A 20360-nucleotide genomic window follows, 5' to 3' on the forward strand; every position below is an offset into this window, starting at 1 on the left:
ACGTGACACCCTCAGGGACCCCCCACACTGGGGTGTACCCTTCGCTCTGAAAGCAGGACCTGTTGTGGAGTGGTTGCCAGAAAATACAGGCTGGAGGAAAGGAGGGAGGCAGGCAGGTTGGGTGGGAAAGAGCAAGGCTACCTCTAGAAGGATGGAGGCCAGGGACCTCAAGCCTTGTGTGTGTGTGTGTGCGTGAGCACGTGCGTGTGTGGGTATGCACATGTGGGTACATGGCTACATGTACACACAACAGCTGGGAACAAGGCCAGCCTTTGCAGGGGATGTGACCTGAGCAGAGGTGGGCTGGTCCTTCAGGTGGGAACCCTGCCTCTCACTCCACACTCTTCTTTTTTGTTAAACACACACACACTCAGGAAAGCATGAGGTATGGGAGGAATGGATCCTAAAACTAAAATCCCCAAACTGCTTCGTTTAACTGGTTGCTCTGAGAGCCAGCAAGTTGGAGGCAGGCAATGGCCATTTCCAATCAGAAAATTTCCACTGCATTCATTGCGGAGGAGGAGCGGGGTCAGGGAGCCAGTCAGGGAGGTGCAGACATTCAAGACTGGAGCCCTGGTGTCCACCTGCAGAGATCAGAAGGGGTGTGGGGGCCCTGCCCCTGCTGTTGGCCGGGCCAGGCTGTATTAGGTTGCAAGTTTGAAATTTTAAATCGATCTAAGTAGCTTCCTGCAGTGGCATCTCTTGACTGCACAAGTTAAGCGTCATGAATAAAGAAGTAGCAGGAATCCAAGAATGTCAGAAACTGGCTCCAGGTGCTACCTGAAACCAAAAATCGGTACCGTTACCGAAGTATGAGAGCCACCTTGACCAAGAGGAAAAGATGCTGTTAAACTTTCCAGCTGCTCCTCGGAGAAATAGAGGGTTTGTTAGCTTTGTTTTTAAAGTGTAAATGTATGTTAGTCACTCAGTCATGTCCGACTCTTTGTGACCCCATGGACTGTAGCCCACCAGGCTCCTCTGTCCATGGGATTTTTCAGGCAAGAATGCTGGAGTGGGTAGCCATGCCCTCCTCCAGGGAATCTTCCTGACCCAGGGATTAAACCCAGGTCTCCTGCATTGCGGGAAGATTCTTTACCATCTGAGCCACCAGGGAAACCCCCAAGATGGAAACAGCCATGCCTTATTGAAGAAAACGAAAGTTACAAGACTTGAATTTGATTTGCTATGCACAAGTTCTAAAAAGGCAGCAAATTCAAAATTCATATGTGTTAAAAATCTAAAACTAGATTTTGATACCTGCCTTGGTAGTAACTGTCCACATTTCATCGGGAACTAGCCCCATTGGTGGAAGAGAGTTTGTTTTGACTTAAGAGCAAGATTAGAAAATAAATCACTTTGTTTAAAGTTAAGCTGGAAGATGGAGTAGACTTAAATGTACTCTTTCATTTTACTAATAATTTCTAACAGCTGTAATATTTGAACCAATTGGCCAATCTTTTCATCATCACAACCTGCTGCTGCTGCTAAGTCGCTTCAGTCGTGTCCGACTCTGTGCGACCCCATAGACGGCAGCCCACCAGGCTCCCCCATCCCTGGGATTCTCCAGGCAAGAACACTGGAGTGGGTTGCCATTTTCTACTCCAGTGCATGAAAGTGAAAAGTGAAAGTGAAGTTGCTCAGTCCTGTCTGACTCTTAGTAACCCCATGGACTGCAGCCCACCAGGCTCCTCCGCCCATGGGATTTTCCAGGCAAGAGTACTGGAGTGGGGTGCCATTGCCTTCTCCGTCATCACAATCATCATATATGAATTCATTCAACAACGTTTATTAAGCACCTACTATACATCAGACAGTGATATGAGTATATATTCAATTAATTAAGTCACTTGAAAATATTTCTTGAGCACTTTTTATGCTGTCAGATATCTGAGAGGCACTGGGGGGAAATAAAGATAACTAAGACACGTTTCCTATTTTCCTGCAGCCACAGTCTAGCCAAATTCATTTAACTTAATCCTGATTTGCAAAGAACTTAAAAGCTTGGGATTATAAATGGAGAAAAAAAAAAGAAGAACTGGTGGCAAGGAAACAGATATCCAGAGACTTGGATGACTGAGAAGCAGTCAGAAAGACGAGGGAACAAGGTAAAGAATTTGGTTTGAAAGACCTGCTCAAGGAATTGCTAATTTTGACAGTCTCCAGTCAGCAGGATACTACATTGTAATTTGGGTTTTGTGCCCAGTGTTTAATTTAGTTCCATTATAAAGGAGATACAGGAAGGCTTCCAGAGGATGACATATTTTTCTAAAAGCATATCAAATGTTCAATAATAATTTTGGCATCTAGAGTGGACAACACAATTTGTGGACATTAGAATTCAGGTGGATTTAAAAGCTTATTCATACCTAAAGTTATGAAACCATTTTAGTCTAAATAGTATATTAAGGGACTTCCCTGGGGGGTCCAGTGGTTAAGAATCCACCTTGTAATGCAGGGAACGTGGGTTTGATTCCTGGCCAGGGAACGAAGATCCCATGAACCGTGGGGCGGCTAAGCCTGAGTGCTCTAACTACTGAGCCTGAATGCCACAACTAGAGTCCATTGGCCTCAACAAAAGGTCTCACCCGATGCAAGGAGGATCCCACTGGCTACACCTGAGACCCAACACAGCCAAATAAATAAATAGTTGATTAATTAATTTTAAAAATGAGATTAAAAAACAGTACATAAATAGTGTATATATTAAGACAATAGTACCTTCTCTAGCTGTGATTTTTCAATTGTTCTGATGGATTCAGGCAACAATCTCATGAAAACAGTTCAAACATTTTTTAATATGAGTCAGAAAACACTGAACAACAAGTCATCAACAAGACACAAACCTTTAACTATTTCAAGACCAGCACACATACTTCGTGCTCCCCCGGGGGGCTTGCTGTATGCAAGGGGAAGTGTGGCGTGTGTCTCAGATGGGAGTGTGAAGTACTTAACTGCTGCTCAAGTTGTGCCGACTCTTTGCGGCCCCACAGACTTAGCATGCCAGGCTACTCAAATACCGGAGTGGGGTGCCATTTCCTATTCCAGGGGGTCTTCCCGACCCAGGGACTGAATCTGCATCTCTTGCATCTCCTGCCTTGGCAGGTGGAATCTTTGCCACTGCTTTATTTCTAGCTGCCAAATATGGATGCCATTTTCTTAATTTGCCTTACTAGAAATTACAATGCAATATTAAGTAGAAGCGGTGAGAGCAGACATCTTCATCTTATTCCTGATCTTAAGGAAATAGTATTCAATTTTTCACCATTAAGTATGATGCTAGCTGTTTCACATAGATGCCCTTTCTCAAGTCGAAGGAATTCTCTTTTATTCTTAGTTTGTGGAGTGTTCTTATTTTTTTGAGAAAATGTTGGGTTTTGTCAAATGCTTTCTCTGCCTTGAATGATCATGTATTCCCCCTCCAATTCTGTTAATAGTAATGATTTTATATTGAACCATCCTTGAATTCCTGAGAAGTCCCACTTGGTCACAGTAGGACTGGGTGACACGCAAATGAGGTGGGTGCTCTCCAGGAATCAATGGCCACGGAAGGAAAATAAACCAAAGGAGGAAGGAAGGTGTGGGGGCAGCACCTCATCCTGAGACCATCACTGGGGTCACTGTGGGAGCCCTAACAACACGTCAACCAGGCAAGACCCGATGACCACTACGGCTGCTGACATCTGCATCAGGCGACACACAGCTTACACAAAGCCCAGATAGCGGGAATCTACGTCATTTCCATTTTACAGATGAGCCAACGGCAGCTCAGCAAGACTAAACAAAAGCCCAGAGGCTCATTTTTCTCCTCTCCTGTCTTCCTCAACCTCAAGCTGTACAGCCTTAAAATAGTCATGATATATACCCTACACTTGCATCTGCCTTGCAAATAAATGCCAGCAACAAAAAGTCCTTTGGATAAAAACACCCACCGATAACAACATCTTCTCCCTGAGGAGGTAGACAACACAGAAATAAATGAAGCCATCATTCTTCATAGTCAGCTGGTGTCGATCTTGACTTGGTTTGGGAGATTAGTTGCTGGATAGACAATTTTTATTTTATATATTTTTATGCATTTATAAAGCTCATTTCAGCCTGACCTTCTGCTGAAAAGCCCAAAGGAATCGTGGTGATTTAAAATGGATATACGTTTTTGAAATAGAACCCATATAGTGGTTCAGAAAATAGGAAAATGAGAAATAAAATTGGGTTCAACAAGAACGGATTAGCCAGAGCACAAAGTCAAATCTATAGACAGGAACTTCACGGTGAAAAAGAAAAAAGGATTTTTCAGATGGGAACAATTGGTTGCCGTGGTTTGGATGCAGTCTAAAGATGTGTTCTATTTGTTCTGTATGATGATTTGCACAAATCTGAGCAAACACTTGAAAACTGTGAGTCTCCATATAAAGCCAAACTATCTGTCTCCTCTTGAGAATCTCCTCTTACAGGTCCCCATTTCCACTCGGGATGAGTTGGCAGGAGTTTGCTGGAGTCTTTTTCCTCTACAGGCATTGAACTCTCGAGCTCTCCACGTCTCCGTCCCTCCCTTTGGTCTGCTCCTCACCCTGTTCACTCATTCATGGGATCTGCCAGGCCCTGCAGGCCTCAGGGTTTGCAGCTTCTACTCACTATGCTGCTCAAGGCAGACACCAACGTATTGCCAACCTGATACCAGACATTCACTGTCATTTCGGGCAACTCGGTGAAGCCAAGTTCCAGAGACTGCTCTCCTTCTGAAACCCTCATCCCCAATTTTCAATACTTCTCAAAGCAGCTGAGAGCTTCCTTCTTAGACCCTGGACTCCCAGAGCTTTGTGGTCACTTGACCGACAGTATATGGCAGAAGTGCTGTGTCAGTTTCCAGGCCCAGGCTTAAGGAAATGGCTATTTCCACTGTCCATCTCTTGGGACACTGGCTCTTAGACAGGAGGAAGCACAAGCCAGATCATGAAGAAACCTATGTTGGGAGGACATGGCCAGAACCCACCCTCCAGGTGAGTGACTGAACATGTCGTCTCCATCCTAACTGGGCTTCCCCATGGACACGGCTGGAACAGAGATGCTTGTCCCAACCAAGCTCTGACTTGGTTTCAGATTCATACATGAAATAAATGATCACTGTTGCTGTAAGCCTCTAGCTTTCGGGATGGTACATGATTCAGCAATCAATAAACACAAGACTAGTCTAAACACCAACAAGGCTCTCACAGTGGAAAAGTGTGTCTTGGGAAGACGTGCTTCCCCGACACTGGTCCAGGCATGTCTCGCCTCACCTGGCCGATGTGCCTTTGGAACTGCCATGTTCATCACTCGCCCTCCATCCTGAGGCTTGGGCGGAGAGGCGGTGAACCTGCAGATCCCTGACTCCGAGGGGGTGCTGGAGGTCAGGCTGTCTGTGTACTCGTTTGTCCCTGCCGTCAGCTGCTCAGACGACGTGTCCGAGATGAAGCACTCCGTGATGGTGAACTTGGCATGCCTCAGCTGCTCTTCCATCTTGGCATGCTCGTAGGCCCTGGCCAGTTCTTCATAAGTGGAGGAGGCACTTTCTGTGGAGACCATGCTGCTTCGCGCGCGATCTGCGCCATGAAAAAAGAGAAAACAAGACGATGAGTCATCACTGGGAGTCTGCACTGCCTGGGTGGTGACTGGGGCCTGTGGCTGGTCCTCCCCATCACTGGGCAGCTGGGCAGGAGTCCTGTGTCTTTATCTGAGGACTGCCTTTGTCACTGTGAGGCCACCTTCATGAGCCTCAGCCATGTGGCTTCAGGGTTTCACTGACTTGCTGGAGGCACCTGTCCCCAGTATGGGACATTGCCATAGATCAGTAATACATCCCCCTGAAAACTTCTGCTTTTAGTTAAGACAGCTGGCTTGTTGTTTCTTAGTTGCTCAATCATGTCTGACTCCTTGGGATCCCATAGACTATAACCCACAAGGCTCCTCTGTCCACGGGATTCTCCAGGCAAGAATACTGGAGTGGGTTGCCATTTCCTCCTCCAGCAGATCTTCCCGATTCAGGGATCAAACCCATGTCTCCTGCATTGCAGGCGGATTCAAGATAGGTGGGAATGCAATATGCATGAATGGCAGTGCCCCCTTCCTTCTCTGCAAGTCTTCCTGGGCCACAGCGACATTTTTATTGTCAGGAATGATCTGAGCTCTGTGTTCAGCTCCTCTGGCCTCCGTGGGGGCAGAAATACAGGCCGATCCTTAGAAATGAACATGTAAGTGCATGGAATTGGTCACTAGGCAGAATCACAGCTGAACCCTGGGGCACATCCTTTGTGTCTGAGGTTCACCCTTTGTGTCTGAGGCTCACCCTTTATGGGGACCAGAGACCCGCCAGGACCCTAAAAGGTACATCTTGGGTAAGAGGACTCTCTACATTTTAAACCCACTCAAAAGTTCTGAAGTCACCTCAGTGGAACTCTGAGGTTCTTGTAAGAGAAATAACTGCCATAAAAATAAATGTACGTGGTGATGCTCCACCTCTGGAAGACTATTTTTGAAGTTTATCATCCAGAACAAAAGAAAATGAGTATGAAAATTTCCTACAGCTATTAAGTTTAGATAGAATTTCTTTTCAAAATTTTAGATTGGAGGGAGGGTGGGCAACCCAGTGCTATTCTTAGGCTCTGTCTTCCCTCTAGGGTGAGGTCTTGGCAAATGGCACAGATGAGATAATCAAGCCCTGTTTCATTGTCAAATGGATCAGCCATGTTCCCCATCCAGGGTGCTGTGACCTTGTCATGCCACTCCAAGTTCAGTCTTAATCCTGGAGATGGCAGTGGGCCACACACCCTCAAGGTATAATCAGGGTGATTGAAATCATGGGAGAACATTTAGAGACTTCTGTGCTTCTCTCAGCAGGGCAGGAGTGAAGGGCAGAGGGAGCAGTATGAGTCTGAGATTCTGGATGCCTGAAACATAGATTCCTTTGGTTTTGCTTTGCAGACTTTTCTGGACCCTAGATTTGGCCAATGAAGTACAGCTTCATCGGTACCTGTCAGGTCAATGGTCCAGGAATTTGAAAGTGATCTTGAAAGGGCGCAGGTAGGGCCCTGAAACTCAGAGTGTAGCCCTGCTCATTCAGGAAGGAGGAGGCATGCAGGTCCTACCTGTGTCTTGTGAGGGGCTGACGCTGTAGCTGTCACTCTCCTTGTCCACTGAGCCTGCGGCCCTGGGTGTTGGCAGCCTCCAGTCAGTGGTGAGGGTGTGTGTTGAAACGGTGGGGTGGGGTCTGTTGAGGGTCCACTGACTGGCATACCGGTTCCTCGCCGTGGGCCCAGCCTTGGCATTCCTCCTGGTGGTGGGATCTGGGAAGAACCAGAACAAAGTCTATGTTTGTCTTTGGGAAGGCGATCGGCTGTGATCAAGGTGTGGAGTGGGGTTCTCCCGATTCAGTTTTATGATTCACTCATGCTGCCTCCAGGAAACTCTCTCTGATTGCCCTGTCTGGAGCACTGGTTTCCTTTCCCCTAGGGTCTGAAGCACTCATGTGATACTTAAGCACTTAAACAATCCCTGTAGAGAAAGAACATCAGATTTGGACTCAGGAGTTATGAATTTGAGTCTTGCTCTGGGCTCATAATAGTTTCATGACACCCCTCATATCACTTAAACTTCCTAAGAATTACCACCTTCTGTAAAAGCAGAGAGTTGGACCACGTATGCTCTAGTGGGGCTTCCTTGCTACAGTATTAACTCAAGGTATTCTTACAGGTTGAAAAGATTCATATGTCCACATCCTGAGCCCAGAACCTCAGATGGTGATCGTATTTAGAAGTAGGGTCACTGCTTTTGTTATTAGTTCAGATGAGGCCATACTGGAGTAGGCTGCATTCTGGAGCTAACATAACTGGTGTCCTTACAAGACAAGGAGACAGACAAAGAGGAGAGGGTGATGGAGGCAGAAATCAAGGGCCACAGCTGGACTGAGGAGCTCGGAGACCACCACCACACACTGGGAAAGGGCAAGAAAAAGTCCTCCCCTACCAGCTTCAGAGTGGGTGTGTCCTGCTGACACCTTGATTTTGGACCTGTCGCTAGCGGATCTGTGATAACATAAATTCTGGTTCTTTAGAGCCATGCAAAACAAACAAACAAACAAAAAAAGCCAGGCAGTTTGTGACATGTTTTTAACAGCGGCTCTAGGAAAGCAAGCAGGGGTCTCCTGTATAGATTGCTATCTAATATTAACTCACTGCCTCAAGTATGACTGTTCATCAACTAAATTGCAATGCTCTATAGCAGGGGAAGAGGGAAGATCCATTTTTGTCCAAACACTCTCTTATCCCTTTGCATACGGCAGCATCTCTTCAACGTGATTGTCTGAACTCTGACGAAGACTTGGGTGATTCAACATGGAGAACAAAGGGTTCATGCACGTTTGGATGTCCCGATTCTGCCATCTTCAGAAACACAGAGATTTATGGACACACAGGCTGAAGCCAGGTGGGTTTCATCATCTCTAAGTCTGGGAACAGAGGCAAGAGGTCAAGTGGGTAGACTGAGTTCTCAGCTCAACTCTTAGATAAGAAAAAAAGATGGTCCAACAGCACAGAGTGTTGGACACTGGAATTCTGTGGAAAAGGAAGAGGCCCAGTTACCTGGCCTCTGATTTACCTATGATTTTTCTGCGGCTCCATCCTGAAGGCAACATAGGTCTGTCTCCATTTTTGAATTCTCTGCTTTTCAAAGAGGAATTTTAGGCAGTTCTGTTTCAAAAATGATCTGGCTACCTCTCTACACTGCCATCTATGATGACTGCTTATCACTAATGGAGCACTTTCTAAAGAACAAAAAACAGAGGGACAACCTATGGCCTGTTGACTTCGACTCATGACGCTCCTGAGCCTCCAAGTCTCTGCAGGACAGAGTAAGGGCGTACATCCTGGGATCATCCAAAATTAACTGAGAGCCCGCAGTGATCCCTGGACTCAGACTACCCTGGATGAATGGGATGAATATACGCAGCTGAGAGTCACTTTACAGTTGAGGCGATGGAAGCTCAGAGAGAAGTGATGCAGCTACTAAGTGATAAGAACAGAACTCAAGACCCCACCTGTCAGTCCAAGACTGCCCATTACTTGGCCAACCGTGTCCTCAGCCCACCCCTAAGAGTCGGGCACGGTGTCTGCGTGACAATAGCTCATTTATAATCCCATGCTGGGTCATGGGGCACAACACTTGAAAGTGGTGAAATGACTTTCTTTTAAAGTGGGGGATTTTCCTTTTTGCCAGTTTCCAATTATCAGACTTGGAATCTAATCCATCATTCTACAACGTTGCAGAGAAGCATAAAGATGGCAGTTCGGTCGATATATTTTAAGATTTCCTGATCATCAAAATGCTCCGTCTTGATGCATAATTCTCTGGGGCATTGATTTTCAGACACATTTCATCCGTTACTTGCAAAATTCCACAGACGATTTTATTGGAGGATTTTTGGGGGCCTTGATTAGAATGTAAATGAGTTATGCTGGAGCGCCAAGCTCTCTGGACAGAAAGGTATGAATGATAATTGGTTTTTTCTGCCTAAATGCTAGGAGAGAGGTCCTCAAAGAGACAGAAAAACCTTCTCCTGGGTAGGAGGCTGCATGTCTCCCAGGCACTGTCAACGTGATAAGTGGAGCTTAAATAGTGGAGCTTGTTATTTAAATGCTAATGAATCTTTTCCAGAAAATTACCCAGTCCCTTACATAAGTTTTGAGGGTTCTTATTTTTATTCTTCTTTAAGCTGCTTGTTGGTGCATCTACGGATCAGGTTTACTCCTGGTGTGGATGCTTATGGAAAAAGGGGTCAGCTTGAGAGTCTCACTTCCGGGACACAATTTCCTCAAACTCCCCAAACCCCTACACCTGTGAGCTTCCTCCTGCCAAGCTCACCCACCAACGGTGGGCCAGAGAGAGACCTTCATTCCCATGGACCCCTTTCTCCAGTGAGATCACTCTATCTGGAAAGTTCCACGGTCACATTGCACTATTCAAGCCAGAAGTCTTTTCCAGTTAATTTTGTCCATTATTACTTTTTTTTTTTTCCCCTCCTAGATGAAAACAGCTTTACTAGTGGCCTGATAATGTTGGGAATATAGGTCATGATATTACTTTTTGAACTGCAGTTTGTCCTGCTCTAAGGAAGCATCCTATGGGCAAAATTATCTCTGTAGGTAGACTACTACAGAGGGGTTGACACACTTTTTAATCATCAGATTTTCTGACCTGAACTGAACTTTTCTGTAGGATAGTTTCTAAGATAGCAGCTAAAATAAAAACCTTACTTGGGTTCCACTCAATAATCTCCTTCGTGCATCGTCCTAGTTAGTCTATTAACCAAATAAATGTTGGGGTTTACTGCTTCTGCATGGAAAGTAGTTTATCTGGGACTTCAACACTGTAAATAAATTCCAGTGATGAGGCACCATGCTTGGTAAGCAACCAATGGTAGGGGGTAAGTGATATAAATAACTCTTGGCCTTTCAACATCAGGTCTGAACCTGAATTATTAAGCTTCTGCCCATTGAATGAAATTATTTTAATTATCTTGAACTTGGGATAAGAGAGGATTTGGCGGATAATAGGGTTATAAAACATGCCATGTGGACCGCAATTGTGGGATTAATCGGCTTTTACTCCCTGCCACTGGTTTTTGTCTCTTTCAGATGCTGAGGCCTCGGCTTTGTAGGATGAATTTACCAGTTGTCTCATAGAGAGGATGGAATGAGGAGGGGCCTGAATATTCCTATCATTTAATGACTAAATATTTATGATTCACACACTAGACTCTTCATACCCATCGGGTACTTTTCTACTGTATGTTGAGTACTAGCATGGGTGATGGAATGTGGCACTTTAAATTTTTTTTATGTCACAACAGGAAAGATTCAATCCATGTTGTAAACTCTTCTTATTTCATATATATGGGAAGTGACTTTTGTCCCTAGAGGTCCTTTTGGAAGCATCGTCTCTGCTTAGAGGCAATGTGGAGGGATTGAGAGTGGGGTTTTGGGGTGAGCTCCTCTGAGTCTGGTCCAGCATCACTCCTTGAGGGCTGTGTCCTCATCAAGTGCCCACTGCCTTCCTCTCTGGGACTGGGGTGATGACCTCACCCACCATCCACACTGTCGAGACATGTGAGTGAGATTAACCAGCTACTGAACTGCAGGCATGTGGGAGGAATCAACCAACCTGGGCCTGAGCTCGTGATTCCTGAGCGACAAACACTTGACCGGGGATGGAGAGCATCCTGTTTAATGGAGATGATGATAGGAGATTTGGTAGGTGGACCAGGAAGGCTAGAACTTCACTTTAGAGAACTTGACAAGAAACAGCCATGAAAAATCACAGAACTAGATGTTGAACAGGGGAGCCTAGGGTGTTGCAGCCCATGGGGTCACAAAGAATTGGACACAACTTAGCAACAACAGATGCTGAAGAACGCCAGAAATGCAGAAAGGCATCAGCTGGTAGTAAATAGGGGAGGTGAGGGGTGCAAGGGGAAGCGTCTTCTTTGTCTACCAGTCTAGCCCTGCATATACCTGGCTGCTTGGTGAACACTCTTTGCATGAAAGAATGAGTGCCAATGGATGAATGATGTCCAGGTAAATATGACAAAACAAACCCGGGTGATAGTTAACAGTGATCACACACCTTTGTACCTTTGCACATTTGTAAGTAAAAAAGTGTATTCAGGTTCCCCAAGGTAATGATATCTCTGGTGAAAAAGAAGGTGTTACTTGCTCAGTTGCGACTCTAGGGACTGTAGCCTCCCAGGCTCCTCTGTCCATGGAATTCTCCAGGCAAGAATACTGGAGTGGAATGCCATGTCCTTCCCCAGGGGATCTTCCCAACCCAGGGATCGAGCCCAGGTCTCCCACACTGCAGTTAGACTTTTTACCATGTGAACTACCTTAAGTATCTGCAAAGTGTCCTGGCCCTGGGGGTTGGGGGTAGAGGGAGGGTGTGACTGTGTACATAGAAACATTTCTAACTGCAAATCCTGTCTGGTCCCCACAACCCTACTGGTGACTCATCATCGCATCATGCTGTTCTAATTTTTCCTTGTTCAGTTCACTTCAGTTCAGTTCAGTCGCTCAGTTGTGTCCAACACTTTGCGACCCCATGGACTGCAGCACACCAGGCCTCTCTGTCCATCACCAACTCCTAAAGCTTGCTCAAACTCATGTCCATTGAGTCGGTGATACCATCCAACCATCTCATCCTCTGTCTTCCTCTTCTCTTGTCTTCAATCTTTCCCAGCATCAGGGTCTTTTCCAGTGGGTCAGTTCTTCACACCAGGTGGCCAAAGTATTGGAGTTTCAATTTCAGCATTAGTTCTTCCAATGAATATTCAGGACTGATTTCCTTTAGGGTGGACTGCTTAGATCTCCTTGCTGTCCAAGGAACTCTCAAGAGCTTTCTCCAACACCACAGTTCAAAAGCATCAATTCTTCGGCACTCAGCTTTCTTTATAGTCCAACTCTCACATCTATACATGACTACTAGAAAAAATATAGCCTTGACTAGACAGACCTTTGTTGTCGGAGTAAAGCCTCTGCTTTTTAATATGCTATCTAGGTTGGTCATGACTTTTCTTTCAAGGAGCAAGTGTCTTTTAATTTCATGGCTGCAGTCACCATCAGCTGTGATTTGGGAGTTCCCCAAAATAAAGTCTCCCACTATATCCATTGTTTCCCATCGATTTGCCATGAAGTAGATGGGACCAGATGCCATGATCTTAGTTATCTGAACATTGAGTTTTAAGCCAGCTTTTTCACTCTCCTCTTTCACTTTCATCAAGAGGCTCTTTAGTTCTTCGCTTTCTGCCAGAAGGGTGGTGTCGTCTGCATATCTGAGGTTATTGATATTTCTCCCGGCAATCTTGATTCCACCTTGTGCTTCATCCAGTCCGGTATTTCACATGATGTACCCTGCATATAAGTTAAATAAGTAGGGTGACAATATAGAGCCTTAATGGACTCCTTTCCCAATTTGGAACTAGTCTGTTGTTCCATGTCCAGTTCTAACTGTTGTTTCTTGACCTGCATACAGGTTTCTCAAGAGGCAGATCAGGTGGTCTGGTATTCCCATCTCTTTCAGAATTTTCCACAGTTTGTTGTGATCCACACAAAGCCTTTGGCATAGTCAACAAAGCAGAAGTAGATGTTCATCTGGAACTCTCTTGCTTTGTTGATGATCCAACGGATGTTGGAAATTTGATCTCTGGTTCCTCTTCCTTTTCTAAATTCAGCTTGAACATCTGGAAGTTCACAGTTCATGTATTGTTGAAGCCTGGCTTGGAGAATTTTGAGCATTACTTTACTAGCATGTGAGATGAGTGCAATTGTGTGGTAGTCTGAACATTGTTTGGCATTGCCTTTCTTTGGGATTGGAATGAAAACTGACCTTTTCCAGTCCTGTGGCCACTGCTGAGTTTTCCAAATTTGCTGGCATATTGAGTGCAGCACTTTCACAGCATCATCTTTTAGGATTTGAAATAGCTCAACTGGAATTCCATCACCTCCACTAGCTTTGTTCGTAGTGATGCTTCCTAAGGCCCACTTGACTTCACATTCCAGGATGTCTGGCTCTAGGTGAGTGATCACACCATCATGATTATCTGGGTCATGAAGATCTTTTCTTGTACAGTTCTTCTGTGTGTTCTTGCCACCTCTTCTTAATATCTTCTGCTTCTGTTAGGTCCATAGCATTTCTGTCCTTTATTGTGCCCATCTTTGCATGAAATGTTCCCTTGGTATCTCTAATTTTCTTGAAGAGATCTCGAGTCTTTCCCATTCTATTGTTTTCCTCTGTTTCTTTGCACTGATCACTGAGGAAGGCTTACTGATAAATGAAAAATGCTTTCATTCCTCGTTTCACACAGACGTTCTCCACTCAGAGGAAGTGAAAGTCTTTCTGTACCTTACTACGCACCCCCATCCCTGAGCACTCGGCCACATGTGAAGTAACTAACATCTTTATAAATTCTTCTGAGTCTGAATGAGGGAATCCTTAATGCTCCCCGACTGTGCTTACACTGGGAAAGCCGTGAGGCCATTATGCCCCTTCCACCAGCTTCCATCTCGCCCCTTCCACCAGCCTCTTGCCTGCCACTGCCCTCTCACCTGTCGGAGCTTCTGCTAGTGACTCCGATGCAGGTGTCTGTATTCTGAAAGCTGTCAGGTCAGCCTTCCCTCGTTCTCGGGCTGACCGAGCAGCTAGAAGGCTCCCTGTGCTTTGGTTGCACTGTCCTCCTCTCCAGTCTTAAACTTTGATGACTAGCCCTTGTGCATCTCTGCCAGTTGAGCATTGACAGGGAGCTGGAAATGCTGGTTCTTTTCACCTGGTGAGCAGGCAGGATGCTGTGCCAAGAGCCTGGCAGGCTTGAGGATCCTGCACCGCGGAGCCATGATGGACACCTCCTCTGCGCGCCAGGACCACACCTAACACCTGGGGAAGTGTTTCTCAAGAATCGGTCCAGTCCAGACAATCAGCGTCAGAATCACCCAGAGTGGTTGTTATAATGTAGAGTCCCTGGCCCCACCCTAGACAAAGCAGCTCAGAATCCCTGGAGGTGGAGGCCTGGAATGAGTATTTTAAACAAGCACCCTGGGTAATTCTGATGCATATAGAAGACTGGGAGCCACTTCCTGGGGCAACGCCCTGTGTCCCCTCCCTCTTTCCTACCCTTCTCCTCAGGTCTCCATTAACAAAGGCTTGCTGAGATCAGAGATCCACTAATGGAAGTACCGGGGTCTATAACCTTTCTGGGGTTGAATAGCCCTAAGTTGAAAAGTCCTAGAAAACGCAGAGGAACCAGAGATCAAACTGCCAACATCCACTGGATCATCGAAAAAGCAAGACAGTTCCAGAAAAACATCTATTTCTGCTTTGTTGACTATGCCAAAGCCTTTGACTGTGTGGATCAAAGCAAACTGTGGAAAATTCTTCAAGAGACGGGAATGCCAGACCACCTGACCTGCCTCTTGAGAAACCTGTATGCAGGTCAGGAAGCAACAATTAGAACTGGATATGGAACAACAGACTGGTTCCAAATAGGAAAAGGAGTACGGCAAGGCTGTATGTTGTCACCCTGCTTATTTAACTTCTATGCAGAGTACATCATGAGAAATGCTGGGCTGGATGAAGCACAAGGTGGAATCAAGATTGCCGGGAGAAATATCAATAACCTCAGATATGCAGGTGACACCACCCTAATGGCAGAAAGCGAAGAACTAAAGAGCCTCTTGATGAAAGTGAAAGAGGAGAGTGAAAAAGTTGACTTAAAACTTAACATTCAGAAAACTAAGGTCATGGCATCTGGTTCCATCACTTCATGGCAAATAGATGGGAAACAATGGAAATAGTGGGAGACTTTATTTTGGGGGGCTCTTAAATCACTGCAGGTGGTGACTGCAGCCATGAAATTAAAAGACGCTTGCTCCTTGGAAGAAAAGTTATGACCAACCTAGACATCATATTGAAAAGCAGAGACATTACTTTGCCAACAAAGGTCCGTCTAGTCAAAGCTATGGTTTTTCCAGTAGTTATGTAAGGATGTGAGAGTTGGACTATAAAGAAAGCTGAGGGCTGAAGAATTGATGTTTTTGAACTGTGGTGTTGGAGAAGACTCTTGAGAGTCCCTTAGACAGCAAGGAGGTCCAACCAGTCCATCCTAAAGGAAATCAGTCCTGAATAGTCTTTGGAAGAACTAATGCTGAAATTGAAACTCCAATACTTTGGCCACCTGGTGTGAAGAACTGACCCACTGGAAAAGACCCTGATGCTGGGAAAGACTGAAGACAGGAGGAGAAGGGGATGACAGAGGATGAGATGGTTGGATGGCATCACCAACTCAATGGACATGAGTCTGATTAGACTCCGGGAATTGGTGATGGATAGGGAGGCCTGGTGTGCTACAGTCCATGGAGTCACAGAGTCGGACACGAGTGAGCAACTGAACTGACTGAAGTGGTTCAGAAAGCCATCCATGTAGTGTAGCGTCCTGAAGTTGCCAAAAGCAGGATCGGGAGGATTGTGATGGAAATGGTCATAGCTGGGGAGAATGTCAAGGACCCAGGAGTAATTTTTAAAAGCAAGTCTCTAGTCCGACATATTCCTTCACAAAGCTGATCCTCACTCATGTCTTCAGAAAGTACTCAAGTCATCAGAGAAGGAAGGATGTGAGGTGACACAGAGAGGAAGAATAAAAGACTCCTTTAGAATGTTCTTGAAAACATTTTTTTTCAAGTGAATTTCAGTAACCGCTAGCACTGTTTTCCTGCATAGTGTGATGTTATTTAGGAATCAACCAGTTTGCTTCATGAAGCTCAGTACATTTCACAAATGCTTTACAAGTCAGACATTATAAAATACAGCTTTTAACATTGTAATATTTATTTTTCTAATTATAGCACTCTACTTGGAGAATGTAAATTTCTGCAAAGAGAGTGATTAATGATTTAAAAGCTAGACATCAAAGCTTCTGAAAAGATAGTAATCAGCGCATTCAAACAATTTGAATTATGAAGGAAACAGAATATCTAATTAATAAGCTTTAGATACATATTAGGGGATTTAACTTCATTGCAGTAATTAATTTCCATATAACATGAAGTCAAATATTAATAATTAAACCAAACACAATCCCTGGATTAAACAGAATTATGTTTTTTTCAAACAGTGGTTCAGGAGAAAAGCATAAGCTTGGAGGACAGACAGACCCACAGCTCAATCTGGGTTTTGCTACAGAGTACGTGTACAATTTTGGGCGGTTTCCTCACTCATAAAATGGGGGCTCTGAGAGCAGCTGTGTAGTAGTAGTTACCTTGCAGGATTGTTGTAAAGATAAAAATATGACATCAATCTTTTTATCCCAACCCTGGCACAGAGGAAATGCTCACTAAAGGTTAGCCAGTTACTTCTTTCCCTGTGTTGTCTAAATTAAAAAAAATATTAATAAGTTGACCTGAAATTTCTAAAACTTTCATAGTAAACCAAGAGTTACTGGCTTTAGTTGATGCAACTTTTTAAAAGATTTGTTTGATTTGAAGCATTTTTAAAGTTTTTGTTAAGTCTGTTACAATATTGCTTCTGTTTTATATTTTGGATTTTTGGCCACAAGGCATGTGGAATCTTAGCTCCCCGACCAGGAATCATATCTGCACCCCTGCACTGGAAAGAAAAATCTTAACCCCTGGACCCCAAGGGAAGTCCCTCAGCCGACACAATTTTAATGACAGCTAAGATCAAACAATACAAACGCAACCTCCCAAAGACATCATTACACCCATCTGTTTCTTAGGCAGAGAGTTAAGAAGCCCCACGCTTTACTGCATAGGGAGGGACCACGGATGCCTTCTCAGCACTGACCACACCTACACGGTCTAAATGATGCTTGACCCACTCACTCGTTCCTGGCCGAGCGTCTGAAACATCCACCAAGGGCCCCGTGGCCTGCGACACTGATTGGTAATGGACCGTGTGCGTCACTGTCAGGGACTTCTGTTTCGCGGCCTCTCCGAAGTCAGCATCCGTCAACAGGACTGTGGAGCGATCGTCTGCAGAACAGTGGAGACACAGGAAGCCAGACACGGTTATCCCCAGTCAGGGACTTCCTGGCCACCTCTCTCCTTAGTACTTGCATTATTATTATTTTTTTAATTTTAAAATTTTTATTGAAGTATAAATTCTTTACACTGTTATGCTAGTTTCTGCTGTACCGTGACGTGTACAGTGAAGTGAAGCTATATGTACACATACATCTCTTCCCTCTTGGCCTTCTGTCCCATCACTCCCATCCCACCCCTCTAGGTCATCATGGAGCACTGAGTTGAGCTCCCCGTGCTGTGACGCAGGCTCCCACTAGCTGTCTATTCTACACTGGCAGTGTGTGTTTGTCAATCCTGCTCTCCCAGTCTGTCCCACCCTCCCCTTCCCCACTCTGCGTCTACATGTCTGTTCTTTATGCCTGCCTCTCTATTCCTGCCCTGGAAACAGGTTCATCTGTACCTTTTCCCCCACCTAGATTTCACTTTCCTGTTAATAGCAACAGCAACAAGAACCTCATCTCAACCAGCAACAACAAAAAAATATTCAAGCAATGAGCTAGAATGACTCTTGGTTTGGTTTAGTCGCTAAGTCGTGTCCGACTCTTGGGATCCCATGGACTGTAGCCTGTCAGGCTCCTCTGTCCATGGGATTCTTCAGGCAAGAATACTGGAGTGGGTTGCCATGTCCTTCTCCAGGGGATCTTCCCGACCCAGGAATGAGTCTAGGATGCAAAACGTAGGTCTTCCTTCTTTAAGGAGCATGGCTTAAAGAGAATGACAGTGGAGGAAGGCTTCCTCTCTCTTTGGTTTCTTCTTACTAGGCACACACTGATCGGGGGCGACCTATTGCGTGGCTGTCCATTTTACAGAGTTTGGGGTTTATGTGTTTGTCAAAAGCTCGCCCGAGACCACCAGCCTTGTCAGTATTGCAGAAGAACGGGGGTGCCGTTGTAAACAAGCTCTGCTTGTGGTACCAGAAAAACTGCCCTGCAGTGGTCTGTCCTGGTGATGGTGAATGCTCAGGGTGGGCATGGGGGGAGGGGAAGAGCAGGGCCAGTCTTCTCTGTGTCCTGATTCCTTGATTTTAACTGTTTTGGGGTATATGCTTTGCTTTCCCACTTCTCCCGGGCTCCAGGGACTCTCCTGCATTCTGTAATTGACTTCTCAAAATGACTCACTTGTCAGATTTCCCAGATCCTACTGGTTCAGACATTTGAAGGTTAGGGAAGCCCGGACACAGATGGATTCAGAGCATTTTATGCTTTGGGAGGAGGGGCAGGTGTTCAGGATGTGTGTCATTGGTGGTCTGTCTCAGATTTTCATTACTTTGTTGTGGTAATAATTTTCTCGTTTTCCTAAGTTTTTTGACTTCGAGGGATACTTTGACTAGGGTATTTGGATTTTTCATACATTTTCAGGTACCACGGGCTGGGGCGATGTTCATATGCATTTATCAGTCAGCCAGGACCACGTCACAGTAGCCTTGACATGGAGTGGTAATGGGAAAGTTATAAACAACACAGCTAGACGTCTGTGTCCAAAAAAGGCTCTGAACAGAACGAACCTTACAGAATCAAATTACTCAGGCTCTGGCAGGAGAGGAAAACCTCTTGAAGTCAGAATAAGATTTCTTGGCAGAAAAACAGAGGAAGGCCTGCCAGGAGGTTGGTGGCACCCAGCATGCAGTGTAGCCAGGTTGGTGCCATGACGGGAGCCAGGACTCAGCTTGGGGGGTCCCACCCAGAAGCCACCCCTCCACCCTCTAACAGGGCTGCCTTTCCCCGGAGACAGGTTCTTACAACTGGACTGGCATCAGAGGCCCCACACCTACCTTTGTTTTGATCCCTAACACTGTGCTGTGGCTGCTAGCATGTAGACCTGTTAAGAACATACAGACGAACTGCAGAGCTGGGTGTGCAGTTTTAACGGGGCATTTCAAGTGCCTGTCTGTTTTTGAGGTTGGCTATCCATTCCGGCTAGAAATTAATGGCACTCCTATACAGGATTCTTGTAGGCAGAGCCCAGAGCCTTTGAAAGCATCATGTCTCTACTTCCCCAATAATTAGAAAATGCCATCGACCAACTGTCAGGCGTCACTGGGAGATAAACGAATCTTGGTGATGGATGATGTTGCCACAATTATGGTGCATCTCAGGCGAAGGGTCATTACTACGTACAGAAGCGACAGGCAGACCTTTCTCTGCTGTTGGGTCGGCAGTGACCAGCTACTGGGAGGTGACACACCACTCCCAGGATCTGCCCAGTGATCTATTTTAACAGCCGTAGGTAGAATTATTAAGTCTAGTGAGGAATAGTTAGTAAATGTTGTAACTGTATTATAAAGTCAAAGGAGTTATACTTTGATTTCTGAACTGATGTTTGAAAGGAAATATTAGGGTTTTTTCCTTAAATTTAATTTTTATTTTATCTTGGAGTATAGTTGATTTATAATAGCTATCTTCAGGTGTATAGCAAAGTGATTCACTTATATACACATATCCACTCCTTTTCAGATTCTTTTCCTGTGAGGGTAATTACAGAGTTATGAGCAGTTGTCTGTGCTATACAGTAGGTCCTCATTAATTATCTATTTTAAGGAAATCTTAGTTTTAAAGCTCAATTCACTAGGTTTGATGAAAGAGATTCTGTATATACTATAGGAAAGGTCATGAGAAACCACACACAGAGCCTTGCCTGATCTGAGCTAACTGATGAAATCTCATGTACTTCAGGAGGGTCCTCAGATAACATGGCAGTATTTGATCGAGGGCCACCCTGGACTTGCCCAAGCTGTGCTAAGTGCTGTTA

At 45.2% G+C, this 20360-nt stretch overlaps 1 protein-coding gene across 2 annotated transcripts in view; it reads right to left on the reverse strand.

Moving 5' to 3' along the window:
- The window catches only part of DSCAM (DS cell adhesion molecule), a 337475-nt gene that overhangs the window by 11372 nt on the left and 305743 nt on the right, over positions 1–20360 (reverse strand). For both annotated transcript variants that reach the window (XM_088828353.1, XM_055420373.2), the window contains exons 26-28: positions 17412–17561; positions 7122–7319; positions 5277–5579 (exon numbers count right to left, since the gene is read on the reverse strand). In XM_088828353.1, coding sequence (XP_088684479.1) covers positions 5277–5579; positions 7122–7319; positions 17412–17561 — 651 coding nt within the window. The remainder of the gene's footprint in view (positions 1–5276; positions 5580–7121; positions 7320–17411; positions 17562–20360) is intronic.

This window comes from Moschus berezovskii, chromosome 1, assembly GCF_049115385.1.
Source record: "Moschus berezovskii isolate FMDL1 chromosome 1, NW_MosBer_1.0, whole genome shotgun sequence".
NCBI classification, from domain to species: Eukaryota; Metazoa; Chordata; class Mammalia; order Artiodactyla; family Moschidae; genus Moschus; species Moschus berezovskii.